The sequence below is a fragment of the Garra rufa genome, chromosome 11 (assembly GCF_049309525.1).
Source record: "Garra rufa chromosome 11, GarRuf1.0, whole genome shotgun sequence".
NCBI lineage: Eukaryota > Metazoa > Chordata > Actinopteri > Cypriniformes > Cyprinidae > Garra > Garra rufa.
In genome coordinates, this window is record NC_133371.1 from 19,271,887 (window position 1) to 19,286,515 (window position 14,629).

The following is a 14,629-nucleotide window of genomic DNA, read 5'->3' on the forward strand; positions in this document are numbered from 1 at the left end:
CAAATCAAAAACACTTGGTGGCGCTATAAAACGGAAAAAACATATTATTGACTATAAATACACAGCCGTTAGTCCGATCGACTTCAAAATTGGTATGCAGTATCTTGGACCAAAGGGGCACAAGTGTCTATGAGGACATTGGCGTATCTCAAAACACATGGCCGCCATTGGCCAATGAATTTTGAGCACCTATTTGACAAGGTTAAAGGATAGTTCACCCAAAAATGAAAATTTGATGTTTATCTGCTTACCCCCAGGGCATCCAAGATGTAGGTGACTTTGTTTCCTCAGAAAAACACAAACGAAGATTTTTAATGAAAACCGGTGCAGTCTGCCAGCCTTATCATGGGCGTGGATGGGCACCAAACCTTTAAAAGTAAACAAAAACATGCACAGACAAATCCAAATTACACCCTGCGGCTCGTGATGATACATTGATGTCCTAAGACACGAAACGATCGGTTTTTGTGACAAACTGAACAGTATTTATATCATTTTTTACCTTTGATACACAGCCACGTCCATCTGTCATGAGCACGAGTTTGGCATCAGTCACGTCACATGTGCACGCGCTCTGTCGTAGAATACGCAAACGCCGGAAGCGATCTGTTGCATGTATACGACACTCATTGTTTCCACAGTGCACAGAGATTGTGGGTATAGCGGCTATTCAAAATGGTAATTACTTGCGCGTATCCTGATTGTTTAAACCGATTTTAAAGCTAAAAGATTACGTTTGCTTGCGCAAACTCATCCGGGACTTTTCACTTTTTTCCCCTTACGGCGTTTGCGTATTCTACGCTAGAGCGCGCGCACATGTGACGTGACTGATGCCAAACTCGTGCTCCTGACAGATGGACCTGGCTGTGTATCAAAGGTAAAAAAATTATATAAATACTGTTCAGTTTGTCACAAAAACCGATCGTTTCGTGTCTTAAGACATCAATGTATCGTCACGAGCCGCAGGGTGTAATTTGGATTTGTCTGTGCATGTTTTTGTTTACTTTTAAAGGTTTGGTGCCCATCCACGTCTATGATAAGGCTGGCAGACTGCACCGGTTTTCGTTAAAAATCTTCGTTTGTGTTTTTCTGAGGAAACAAAGTCACCTACATCTTGGATGCCCTGGGGGTAAGCAGATAAACATCAAATTTTCATTTTTGGGTGAACTATCCCTTTAACGGAGGTCGATCGGAATGAAACTCGGTGGGCATGTTCAACTCATGGCCCTAAAGGTCTGTAAGAATTTTGAAACAGAAATCGGCCACTAGTTGGCGCTAACAAGTTTTTTTGGCTCTGTAATCGCGCGGCATTTCACACATCCACACAATATGCATATCATTTGATAGATCCCCTCATGCCGAGAAACTTTGACTCAAGAACCATTGCTGTCAATGAAATCCTTCATTAATTATTCACAAATATGTTAAAAACCTACTTTTGCGAACTAGTCCTAGGTTTTTCGCCCGATCTGGATCAAACCACTGCTGTAATATTCTCTGGACTCTCTAGATCAATAATTATCAAAAAATTTTGAATTTTGTCCTTTGGTTGGCTATAATGGGGTAATTTAGCAAAGGGTGCGTGACCAGATATACTCAAAAGTCTACAAACACTAAACCAAAACTCAAAACTTTACAAAAATTGGTGACAACATGTACCAGATGACCCTTAACAAGCATGCAAAGTTTCATAAATATCGGACAATAGGTGGCGCTATAACAGTTAAAAAGGTGTCCAAAATATGAAAATTCCATATTAAATGGCCTGAAATTGCTACAATAAAAAAATGCTCATATATTCACTCAAACACTATATCTTCACATCATATGTAATTTATTTCATGTTAGCCACATCTTAACAGCATAAAAGCCAAAAAAAGGCCTTAAATGCTCGAACCCCGGTAATTGCTGCTTGCAGCTATATTTATTATTTGTTTTTATTTTTTCATTTTTAAATGTATTTTATGTACACAAATTGTATCTCTTATTATCATTCCCTTCAAAATCAACAAACTCAACAAAATAGTAACATCTGTGTTTAATGGTTACTTACTTGTTTTGACAGTCTTCCACATAAGGATCTTGCGAGTCAACCCTCTTTAGCACTTGTCTAACATTCTCCTCCAACCACAGCATCAGTCCAGCCTCTTTCCACAGACTGTGACAGCGACCCACATATAGGGACACTAACTCTGATAGTGCAGGAGGCTGTCTAGAAGGTACATCAAATATAAATACAACTGCATCACATTCAGTCTCTGACTATTTTCAAACACAAGAAGAGAGAGTATAAGTGTAAGAGTTAAGTGTCAGTGTAAGAGCTAGTAAAAATTACCTGATTTGACTTGATGGCCCAAAGAATGCGTGAGAAGAGACCGCAGCATCAGGCTGAACTGTGCATAAGTCCAAAAGAGGCATCAGTGCTGCAAAACATTTTGACACACAACATTAAAAAAATACATACTACATTCATATTGCAAGCCTTACAACGCTTAATTCCGATTTATTGCTGAGATCCATTTTTTATTGGCTGTCTGCACAATTTTATTTATTTACAAAAAAAAAAAAAATCTGAAAACACATGATCTAAAGAATCTAACAATTTAAACTTAAAAACAGGACTATAATATATATATATACAGGTGCTGGTCATAATTAGAATATCTTCAAAAAGTTGATTTATTTCACTAATTCCATTCAAGAAGTGAAACTTGTATAATGTATACATTTATTCCACATAGACTGATATATTTCAAGTGTTTATTAGGGCCCGAGCCCAAAAGGGCGAAGGCCCTATTGTTCTTCTAAGGGTTCTTATTAGGGCCCGAGCCCAAAAGGGCGAAGGCCCTATTGTTCTTCTAAGGGTTCTTATTTTTTATTAGGGCCCGAGCCCAAAAGGGCGAAAACTTGAGTACTGCGCACACATACTTGCACGTACTCATATGAAACTCGGTGCACATATAGAACTCATCGAGCTGAACAACTTTTGTACTCTATGTCATGGGCTCCACGCAACAGGAAGTGAGATATTTAGGGCTGTTTAAAAAGCGCATGCTCTGGAATTTAACGTACTCCTCCCAGGAATTCCATGGGATTGTCACCAAACTCGGTCAGCATGATCTCAAGACATTGGGGACGCTAAATTGCGAGGAGATTTTTGATATCTCGAACGGTTTGGCCGTGGCAAGGCGACAAAGTTATGGCGAGAAATGAGAAACAGGAAGTGTCTAATAACTGTTGCACACATTGCTTGATTCTGATGAAACTTCACCAGTTTGTTCGTTGTATGATGCCGATTCCATAAATGTGACTATTATGAGTCAAAGTTATAGCGCCACCAACTGGCAGCAGGAAACGTGTCATTTTCAAAATGCTTTGAAATCAGCCTCTTAATTTTACTCGATTTTCTTTAAACTTCATCAAAATCATGTCAAAACACGGCCGATAAGAATATGTAAAGGGGTCGATGATAAATCAAATGCTGTTGCCATGGCAACGTGTCAAACTTTAAAATTACATTCCTGTCTTTTCGAGGCAGATAACATGCTTAGAATTTCATAAAACTCAACACACACATCAATATTAATGATAGTTAGACACTGGCAAAAGGTCATAAATGGGCGTGGAGCAGGCACTCTATAGCGCCATCTTTTGACAAAAGTTGGGGGGTTAGTTTTTCCTACAGTCACCAAACTCTGTACATATATTGTTCTCATCAATCTGGACAACTTTCTAAATCAAACTCATTAGCTAAGACCAACAGGAAGCCGGCTATTTTGATTTGAAGGTGGATTTTTTGAAAAATCAGGTAGTAAACAAATTCACACTACTCCTAAGAACAACCAGCTGTTCACACCAAACTTTTTTAACATGAAGAGAAGATTCTGAAGATGTTAAATTGCGAGCGGATTTGGGATATCTCGAACGGTGTTGACGTGGTGATTTTTTAAAGATGTAGTAAAAAACATAACCCTAATTTTTTATATCTTTAAAGTGCAGCATCCAAACTCTTTAAAACTTTTTTCACACAGAGATCTAATCATTCTGAGCAAGTGCTGGAAATATTAATTTTATACAAGCTTCAATGAATTAAAGAAAATTAAAAAAATAACTCAGAAACCTGCTGTCACTCTGGTGAATGTCTCTACAGTATGTGTGTGCGTTCAGTCAGGCACAGAGAAGCTCATTATTGCAGGGGGGAGGGGTGAGAGGCAGAGAGGGTGACAGAGTAGAGAGCCATCCTACAGACCATCTTTGAACAAAAAATGCACATATGTATTGTAATTACATAAATATGTCTGATCTTTGAGAGTCTGATATTTTGAGAAAATATAAAGGGTCACTAAGTCTTTCATTGTTCGTATTTTGCAGTTGTTGTTTTTTTATTTATTTTTTACTTAACTGTACCATGAACTTGTCCTATTCAGTCACATAGCAAAAAATTTAAAAAATACAACTTTTTAGCATGATCAATTTATCTTCATTGATAGACAATATTTACATAGTGTTATTTATTGAATATAAAATAATAATAATAAAAAATTAAGACAAACTTTGACAACAAAACAAACGTTACTGTTATCTCTTCAAAACATCTGAAAACCATAATTTTAAGAACAGTTATAAATATATATATCACCCCGTTAAAATACTCAACTTGATTTTTAAAGATATTTTGAAAGAATGAAGCGTTTATAGAGCACTTTATTGTGTATTGCTGTACACCCACATGAACTGTGTTCATGTTCATGTTAATTCACAGTACATAAACTTTATATGAATACTTTTTTTTAGCTTAATATTAATTAACATTAATAAATGCTGTTTATTTATTGGTCATGTTAACTGATATAGTTAATTTTAACAAATGAAACTGGATGGCAACATTTTATATTTTGTGTGTATGTGTCTGTGTGTTGATTCTAAAGTGTAACCCTTTCAATTCTGTAAACTTAAAATCCAAACTAGCAGATGGTTACTGTGAATGCATGTGCCAACTGGGCACCGTCTTCCTTATTGATTCTTAGTTATGACAACAATTGATTTTATACAAAAATATATTATACAAAAATTGTACAGATAGGTAACAATGACATTTAAGCAGAAGTGGTGGATATAAAGGAAGCAATAATAACATTGTGCTATCATCATGAATTACATGTTCTTATTTGTAGCATACTGGTTCACAGTTGGCATCTATCTGAAGTCCTTGCATTGATTGCATTTAATTAAATCAACATTATATTTGGTCAGTCTGATCTTGAGGCCTTAGAGATGTTAAATTGTGAAGATCTTGAGTTTTCATTAAAGGGCATGTCCGTGGTGGCCTGACAAAGTTTGATGTTTCTGCATAGACATAGAAGTGGTTATAACTTAGCCTGAAAATGTCTGATCTGCCACAAAATTCACAGGTTTGGTAAGAGTCCTGGCCTGAAGACACCTAAAGACCAATATTCAGATATTATCATAGCGCCACCTGTTGGCAGCAGGATATCTCATATATTTCACTAACTCAAACATACCAAGGTCAATCTGCACCAAACTTCATATGTTTGATAATAGTGCTGGCCTGAACACATCTACATGCCAATAATCAGTTATAGGCATAGCGCCACCAGCTGGCAGCGGCAAGTTTGGCACATTTAAATGACTTATGACATATTTTTTCTATATTTACTGTATTAAAAGCATACTGCCCACCGTTTGCTGTTTTCCTGAAGCCACCGGTCGGCGGTGAGCCCGGGTGCGAGGGCCCGTTCATCGCTGCTCGCAGCTTTAATTTATTTATTTTTTTTCAACCGTTTGGGCACTTTTGGGGGCCTTAACATACTCAAAAACTCTTGAAAATTTGCACACACGTTGGAATCTGCCGTCGTCCGGACGCCACAGAGGCTGGGACCCGGGCGTGGTTCAGGGCCTCTACAGGGCCCCCTGGAACACAGTTTGAAAACTTGATGTACTGCGCATACATACTTGCACGTATTGATATGAAACTCGGTACACATATAGAACTCATCGAGCTAAACAACTTTTGTACTCTATGTCATAGGCTCCACGCAACAGGAAGTGAGATATTTAGGGCTGTTTAAAAAGCGCATGCTCTGGAATTTAACGTACTCCTCCCAGGGTTTCCATAGGATTGTCACCAAACTCGGTCAGCATGATCTCAAGACATTGGGGACGCTAAATTGCGAGGGGATTTTTGATATCTCGAACGATTTGGCCGTGGCAAGGCGACAAAGTTATGGCGAGAAATGAGAAACAGGAAGTGTCTAATAACTGTTGCACACATTGCCTGATTCTGATGAAACTTCACCAGTTTGTTTGTTGTATGATGCCGATTCCATAAATGTGACTATTATGAGTCAAAGTTATAGCGCCACCAACTGGCAGCAGGAAGTGTGTCATTTTCAAAATGCTTTGAAATCAGCCTCTTAATTTTACTTGATTTTCATTAAAGTTCATCAAAATCATGTCAAAACACGGCCGATAAGAATATGTAAAGGGGTCGATGATAAATCAAATGCTGTTGCCATGGCAACGTCTCAAACTTTAAAATTAGATTCCTGTCTTTTCGAGGCAGATAACATGCTTAGAATTTCATGAAACTCAACACACACATCAATATTAATGATAGTTAGACACTGGCAAAAGGTCATAAATGGGCGTGGAGCAGGCACTCTATGGCGCCATCTTTTGACAAAAGTTGGGGGGTTAGTTTTTCCTACAGTCACCAAACTCTGTACATATATTGTTCTCATCAATCTGGACAACTTTCTAAATCAAACTCATTAGCTAAGACCAACAGGAAGCCGGCTATTTTAATTTGAATGTGGATTTTTTGAAAAATCAGGCTGTAAACAAATTCACACTCCTTCTAAGAACAACCAGCTGTTCACACCAAACTTTTTTAACATGAAGAGAAGATTCTGAAGATGTTAAATTGCGAGCGGATTTGGGATATCTTGAACGGTGTGGACGTGGTGATTTTTTAAAGATATAGTAAAAAAGATAACCCTAATTTTTTATATCTTTAAAGTGCAGCATCCAAACTCTTTAAAACTTTTTTCACACAGAGATCTAATCATTCTGAGCAGGTGCTGTAAATAAAAAAAATTATACAAGCTTCTATGAATTAAAGAAAATTAAAAAAAGAACTCAGAAACCTCACTCTGCCTAACTGTCTGTGTTCAGTCACTACAGAATGACAGTCAGAGTGACTAAAGGGGGAGGGGTGAAAGGGAGAGAGAGTGAAACATGCTATCTTGCTATAGACCATCTTTGAGAAAGAAATGCACATATATATAGTGTAATCGACATAAATACGTCTGATCTTTGAGAGTCTGATATTTTGAGAAAATATAAAGGGTCACTAAGTCTTTCATTGTTTGTATTTTGCAGTTGTTGTTTTTTTATTTATTTTTTTACTGAACTATAACATTAACTTGTCCTATTCAGTCACATAGCAAAAGATTAAGAAAAATGCAACTTTTTAGCATGAGCGATTTCTCTTCATTGATAGACATTTATTTTCATAGTGTTATTTATTGAATATAAAATTTAAATTAACAAGTTCAAGACAAACTTGGACAACAAAACAAACTTTGCTGTTATCTGTTCAAAACATCTGAAAATTATACCATTTTAAGATGAGTTTTATATATATCTCGCCCCATTTCAATACTTAACTTGTTTTTAAATATATTTTGAAAGAATAAAGCGTTTATAGAGCACTTTATTGTGTATTGCTGTACACCCACATGAACTGTGTTCATGTTAATTCACAGTACATAAACTATATATGAATACTTTTTTTAGCTTAATATTAATTAAGATTAATAAATGCTATTTATTTATTGGTCATGTTAACTAATATAGTTAATGTTAACAAATGAAACTGGATGGCAACATTTTATATTTTGTGTGTATGTGTCTGTGTGTTGATTTTAAAGTCTAACCCTTTCAATTCTGTAAACTTAAAATCCAAACTAGCAGAGGGTTACTGTGAATGCATGTGCCAACTGGGCACCGTCTTCCTTATTGATTCTTAGTTATGTAGCGCTTAAGAGTGATGTCTTATAACAGGAGTCGCCTGCAAAGCAATATCCACACAAAAATTGTACAGATAGGTAACAATGACATTTAAGCAGAAGTGGTGGATGTAAAGCCAAGCAATAATAACATTTTGTTATCATCATGAATTACATGTTCCTATGATCATCATCAGAATATAGGGAAAATGTAGCATATTGGTTCACATTTGGCATTATCTGAAGTCCTTGCATTGATTGCATTTAATTAAATCAACATTATATTTGGTCAGTCTGATCTAGAGGCCTTAGAGATGTTAAATTGTGAAGATCTTGAGTTTTCATTAAAGGGCATGTCCGTGGTGGCCTGACAAAGTTTGATGTTTCTGGATAGACATAGAAGTTGTTATAACTTAGCCATAAAATGTCGGATCTGCCACAAAATTCACAGGTTTGGTAAGAGTCCTGGCCTGAAGACACCTAAAGACCAATATTCAGATATTATCATAGCGCCACCTGTTGGCAGCAGGATATATCATATCTTTCACTAACTCAAACATACCAAGGTCAATCTGCACCAAACTTCATATGTTTGATAATAGTGCTGGCCTGAACACATCTACATGCCAATAATTAGTTACAGGCATAGCGCCACCATCTGGCAGCGGCAAGTTTGGCACATTTAAATGACTTATGACATATTTTTTCTATATTTACTGTATTAAAAGCATACTGCCCACCGTTTGCTGTTTTCCTGAAGCCACCGGTCGGCGGTGAGCCCAGGTGCGAGGGCCCGTTCATCGCTGCTCGCAGCTTTAATTTATTTATTTTTTTTCAACCTTCCGGGCACTTTTGGGGGCCTTAACATACTCAAAAACTCTTGAAAATTTGCACACACGTCGGAATCTGCGGCCATCAGGACGCCACATAGGCTGGGACCGGGGCGTGGTTCAGGGTCTCTACAGCGCCCCCTGGAACACAGTTTGAAAACTTGATGTACTGCGCACACATACTTGCACGTATTGATATGAAACTCGGTACACATATAGAACTCATCAAGCTGAACAACTTTTGTACTCTATGTCATGGGCTCCACCCCACAGGAAGTGAGATATTTAGGGCTGTTTAAAAAGCGCATGCTCTGGAATTTAACGTACTCCTCCCAGGATTTCCATAGGATTGTCACCAAACTCGGTCAGCATGATCTCAAGACATTGGGGACGCTAAATTGCGAGGGAATTTTTGATATCTCGAACGGTTTGTCCGTGGCAAGGCGACAAAATTATGGCGAGAAATGAGAAACAGGAAGTGTCTAATAACTGTTGCACACATTGCCTGATTCTGATGAAACTTCACCAGTTTGTTCGTTGTATGATGCAGATTCCATAAATGTGACTATTATAAGTCAAAGTTATAGCGCCACCAACTGGCAGCAGGAAGCGTGTCATTTTCAAAATGCTTTGAAATCAGCCTCTTAATTTTACTCGACTTTCTTTAAACTTCATCAAAATCATGTAAAAACACGGCCGATAAGAATATGTAAAGGGGTCGATGATAAATCAAATGCTGTTGCCATGGCAACGTGTCAAACTTTAAAATTAGATTCCTGTCTTTTCGAGGCAGATAACATGCTTAGAATTTCATGAAACTCAACACACACATCAATATTAATGATAGTTAGACACTGGCAAAAGGTCATAAATGGGCGTGGATCAGGCACTCTATAGCGCCATCTTTTGACAAAAGTTGAGGGGTTAGTTTTTCCTACAGTCACCAAACTCTGTACATATATTGATCTCATCAATCTGGACAACTTTCTAAATTAAACTCATTAGCTAAGACCAACAGGAAGCCAGCTATTTTGATTTGAATGTGGATTTTTTTGAAAAATCAGGCTGTAAACAAATTCACACTCCTAAGAACAACAAGCTTTTCACACCAAACTTTTTTAACATGAAGAGAAGATTCTGAAGATGTTAAATTGCGAGCGGATTTGGGATATCTTGAACGGTGTTGACGTGGTGATTTTTTAAAGATGTAGTAAAAAACAAAACCCTAAATTTTTATATCTTTAAAGTGCAGCATCCAAACTCTTTAAAACTTTTTTCACACAGAGATCTAATCATTATGAGCAAGTGCTGGTAATATCATAATTATTCAAGCTTCTATGAATTAAAGAAAATTAAAAAAAAATAAATCAGTAACCTGCTGTCACTGGGCTGACAGTCTGTGTTCAGTCACTAGAAGAGTGACTGAACGGGGGAGGGGTGAAAGGGAGAGAGACCAGTGGAACATGTTGTTTTGCTTAAGACCATCTTTGAGGAAGATGCACATTGCACATTGCTGTAGTTTAATCTACATAAATATGTCTGAACTTTGAGAGTCTGATCTTTGAGAAAATATAAAGGGTTACGAACTCTTTCATTCTTTGTATATTGCAGTTTTTTTTTTTTACTGAACTGTACCATGAACTTGTCCTATTCAGTCACATAGCAAAAGATTAAGAAAAATACAACTTTTTAGCATGAGCAATTTAGCTTCATTGATAGACATTTATTTTCATAATTTAAATTTTAGATTCAATAAAAAAACACTAACAATTTCAAGACAAACTTTGACAACAAAACAACTTTGCTGTTATCTGTTCAAAACATCTGAAAATTATACCATATAATAATTATACCATATAATACCATAATTATATATATATCGCCCCATTACAATACTAAACTTGATTTTTAAAGATATTTTGAAAGAAAGAAGTGTTTATAGAGCACTTTGTGTATTGCTGTACACCCACATGAACTGTGTTCATGTTCATGTTAATTCACAGTACATAAACTAATGTTAAAATATACTATTTTTCCATTAAACAATATATGAATACTTTTTTTAGCTTAATATTAATTAACATTAATAAATACTATTTAATTATTGTTCATGTTAACTAATATAGTTAATGTTAACAAATGAAACTGGTTGGCAATTTTATCTATTGTGTGTATGTGTCTGTGTGTTGATTTTAAAGTCTAACCCTTTCAATTCAGTAAACTTTAAATCCAAACTGGCTGAGGGTTACTGTGAATGCATGTGCCAACTGGGCACCGTTTTCCTAATTGATTCTTTCTTAGTTATGTAGCGCTTAAAAGTGATGTCTTATAACAGGAGTCACCTGCAAAGCAATATCCACACACAAAATGAACAGATAGGTAACGATGACATTGAAGCAGAAGTGGTGGACGTAAAGCAAGCAATAATAACATTTTTTTATCATCATGAATTACATGTTCTTATCATCATCATCAGAATATAGGGAAAATGTTCCCTATATTGTGAACGGCTTTGGGATATCTTGAACGGTGTTGATGTGGTGATTTATGAAAGTAACAATAAAAAAGATGAAGAGTTATTTTCTTTAAATTGCATTATTCTAACTCATCAAAACTTTTTACATATAAAGAACAAGAAATTCTTAGGAAATAAGTGTAGTTTCAAAATGTTATCATGCTCAGAGGCCCCAAAAACATTAAAAGTGTCATTTAAATTAGTCAGATTAAAGCTCTAATACCAGGGATGAACACTAGAGGTCCTCATAAGATAAGGAATCGTTTGACCTCTAAAGCTATTAAGCTCATTCGCAGTGTATAAGAATGACAATAATCCATAGAATCAGTTGATAAATACTGTACTGTAAGTGTACTTTTACATAATTATTTTGTATAGGTGCTTAAAGAGCATTAAAATCTTTTTTTTATCTTTTAAGGAAAAATTATATGATTTAAATGCATATATACACTCTCACTGATAGAACAAAAAATCTTATAAGTATGACACTATACTGCTCATTTCACTTAATTAGAATGAGAAACAAATACAAAAAGGCCAAAAAAAATCAACTAAGTTAAAATGTATTTATTTTTAATATATTTGTTTATAATTATTTCACAGATGCTTATAGATTATTAAAATAATATTTAAAAATGCTTGTAGACCATAAAACATGATAACTATTTAAAATAGGGTCTCTTTTGTTAACAATGGTTAATGAACTAACAAACACGAACAAACAACGAACAATATATTTGTACTCGATTTTCTTCAAACTTCATCAGAATAATGTAAAAGCCCTGATGCATCAAATGCTGTTGCCATGGCAAATAAATAAAAATAAAAAATAAATTCAAATATTTGTTTCCTGTGATATTTAAGGCAGATAGCGTGCTTAGAATTTCATTTTCCATTTTCAGTTTTCAATGATTTATTATATATTTAAAGTGCAGCATCCTAACTCTTTGAAACTTTTTTCATACATATAACTATTCATTCTGATCAAACACAGTTCATTTCATAATTATACAAAACTCCACAAATGAAAGAAAATAAAAAAAGATATCTGATCTCACTCTGCTCTGCACTCTTTGTGTGTGTTTGTGTGGTAAGTGGCTGAGTGTAAGGAGGGGGGATGGGTGGTAAGAGAAAGAGTCAGAGAGGAGGAGAGACAGTTAGGGTTAGTCCAAAGGGTTACTGTGAATGCATGTGCCAACTGGGCACCGTTTTCCTGATGCTATCGGGATGGCGACTGCACAGACGGCGAGGGCCCGGTCATCGCTGCTTGCAGCTTTAATTATTTATTTTTTTTCAATGTTTTGGGGGATTTCGGGGCCCTTAACATACACGAAAACTCTTGAAAATTTGCACACACATTGGAAGTCTGTGTCATCAGGGCCGGACAGACTTTGACATGGGGGGGTCACCTGGGGGGGGCGTGGCACAGCGTTAAAAATTTTTACTTTTGAGGGACTCTGGAGCACACACCGGTTGACCTACATTTATCAAAATTCATACACATATAGACCTCATCGGGCCGAACAACTTTCATGCTCAAAGTCAGTGCTTCGCCCAACAGGAAGTCAGCTATTCAGGGATGTCTAAAAAGCGCATGCTATGGAATTTGATATACTCCTCCTAGGTGTATCCACCGATGGCCACCAAACTCGGTCAGCATGATCTCAAGACATTGGGGACGCAAAATTGCCAGGGGAATTTTGATATTTCGAACGGTTTGGCCGTGGCGGGGCGACAAAGTTATGGCGAGAAATGAGAAACAGGAAGTGTCTTAACTTTAACACACTTTGTCTGATTTTGACCAAACTTCAGCAGTTTGTTCATCGTCTGATGCCAATCACAGAGATGTGACTATTAGGAGTTAAAGTTATAGCGCCTCCAACTGGCAGCAGAAAGCGCAACGTTTTCTAAATGCTTTTAAATCAGCCTCTTAATTTTACTCAATTTGCTTGAAACTTCATCCCAATAATTGTCGAAACATGGCCGATGAGAATCTGTGAAGGGTATTATCGATAACTTTTATCATGTTGCCATGGCAACGTGTCAAACTTTAACTTTAGTTTTTTGTGTTTTCGAGCCACTTAAAATACTTGGAATTTCATGAAACTCAACACACACATCTGTATTAATGATATTTAGACACTGATAAAAGCCCATAAATGGGCGTGGAGGAGGCACTCTATAGCGTCACCTTTTGACAAAAGTTGGGGGTTTAGTTTTGCCTACAGTCACCAAACTCGGTACATATATTGGTCTCATCAAGCCGGACAACTTTCTAATTAACACTTATTAGCCATAATAAACAGGAAGTTGGCTATTTTTATTTGAATGTGGATTTTTGGAAAAATCAGGCTGTAAATAAAATCATACTAAACAAAGCAGAAACAAGAAGTTCACACCAAACTTTGTCAACATGATAAGAATATACTCAAAATGCTAAATTGTGAGTGGATTTGGTATATCTTGAACGGTGTTGATGTGGTGATTTTTTAAAATCACAGTAAAAAAAAGTAGCATTCATTTTCATATATCTTTAAAGTGCTCTTCAAAACTCTGTATATATGAAGAACAAATCATTCTTAGAAAATACACTTGGTATCAAAATTTTATCATGCTCAGAGGCCCCAAAAACATTAAAAGTATCCAGATGTGAGAGAGAAATGAAGACTGTAATACGAGGGATGAACACCAGAGGTCCTCGTATGATAAGGAATATTTTTACCTCTAATCCTATTCTTCTCATTCTCAATGTAAAACAAATAAACAAATGCATAGATTCATTTGCAGTTGTTATGTACTGTACTGTCAGAATACTTTTACCTAATTTTAAAATAAACACTAAAAAGCATTAAAAATCTTTTTTTTATGAAAAATTATTAAATGTTTTGTTTGTCTCTCACTGATTTGGTAACACTTTCTATGAAGCCCCTATTATAAGGGTATTTCTAAGGCATTATAATGAACGCCTAATGCATTATAAAAAAAACGTATAATATATTATATCATCCATTGAATATTCATAACAACAAATATCATAAATTATAATACTTAATTAAATCTGCAAGCAGCGATGGTAGGGCCCTCGCACTCGGGCTCACCGCCGATTGGTGGCGAATGGTGGGCACTATGCTATTAACACAGAAAATGTAGTAGGAATATGTCAAAGTCATTGATATGTGCCAATCTTCCTTCTGCCAGCTGGTGGCGCTATGCCTATAACTGAATATTGGCATGCAGATGTGTTCAGGCCAGTG

The 14,629-nt window shown here is 36.2% G+C and overlaps 1 protein-coding gene across 1 annotated transcript in view; it reads right to left on the reverse strand.

The window, feature by feature from the left end:
• Positions 1-2,049: 2,049 nt before the first annotated feature.
• tcf25 (TCF25 ribosome quality control complex subunit) overlaps positions 2,050-14,629 on the reverse strand; it is a 142,703-nt gene continuing 130,123 nt past the window's right edge. The window contains exons 13-14 of the mRNA XM_073850891.1: positions 2,336-2,423; positions 2,050-2,212 (exon numbers count right to left, since the gene is read on the reverse strand). Of these exons, the coding sequence (XP_073706992.1) occupies positions 2,050-2,212; positions 2,336-2,423 (251 nt within the window). The remainder of the gene's footprint in view (positions 2,213-2,335; positions 2,424-14,629) is intronic.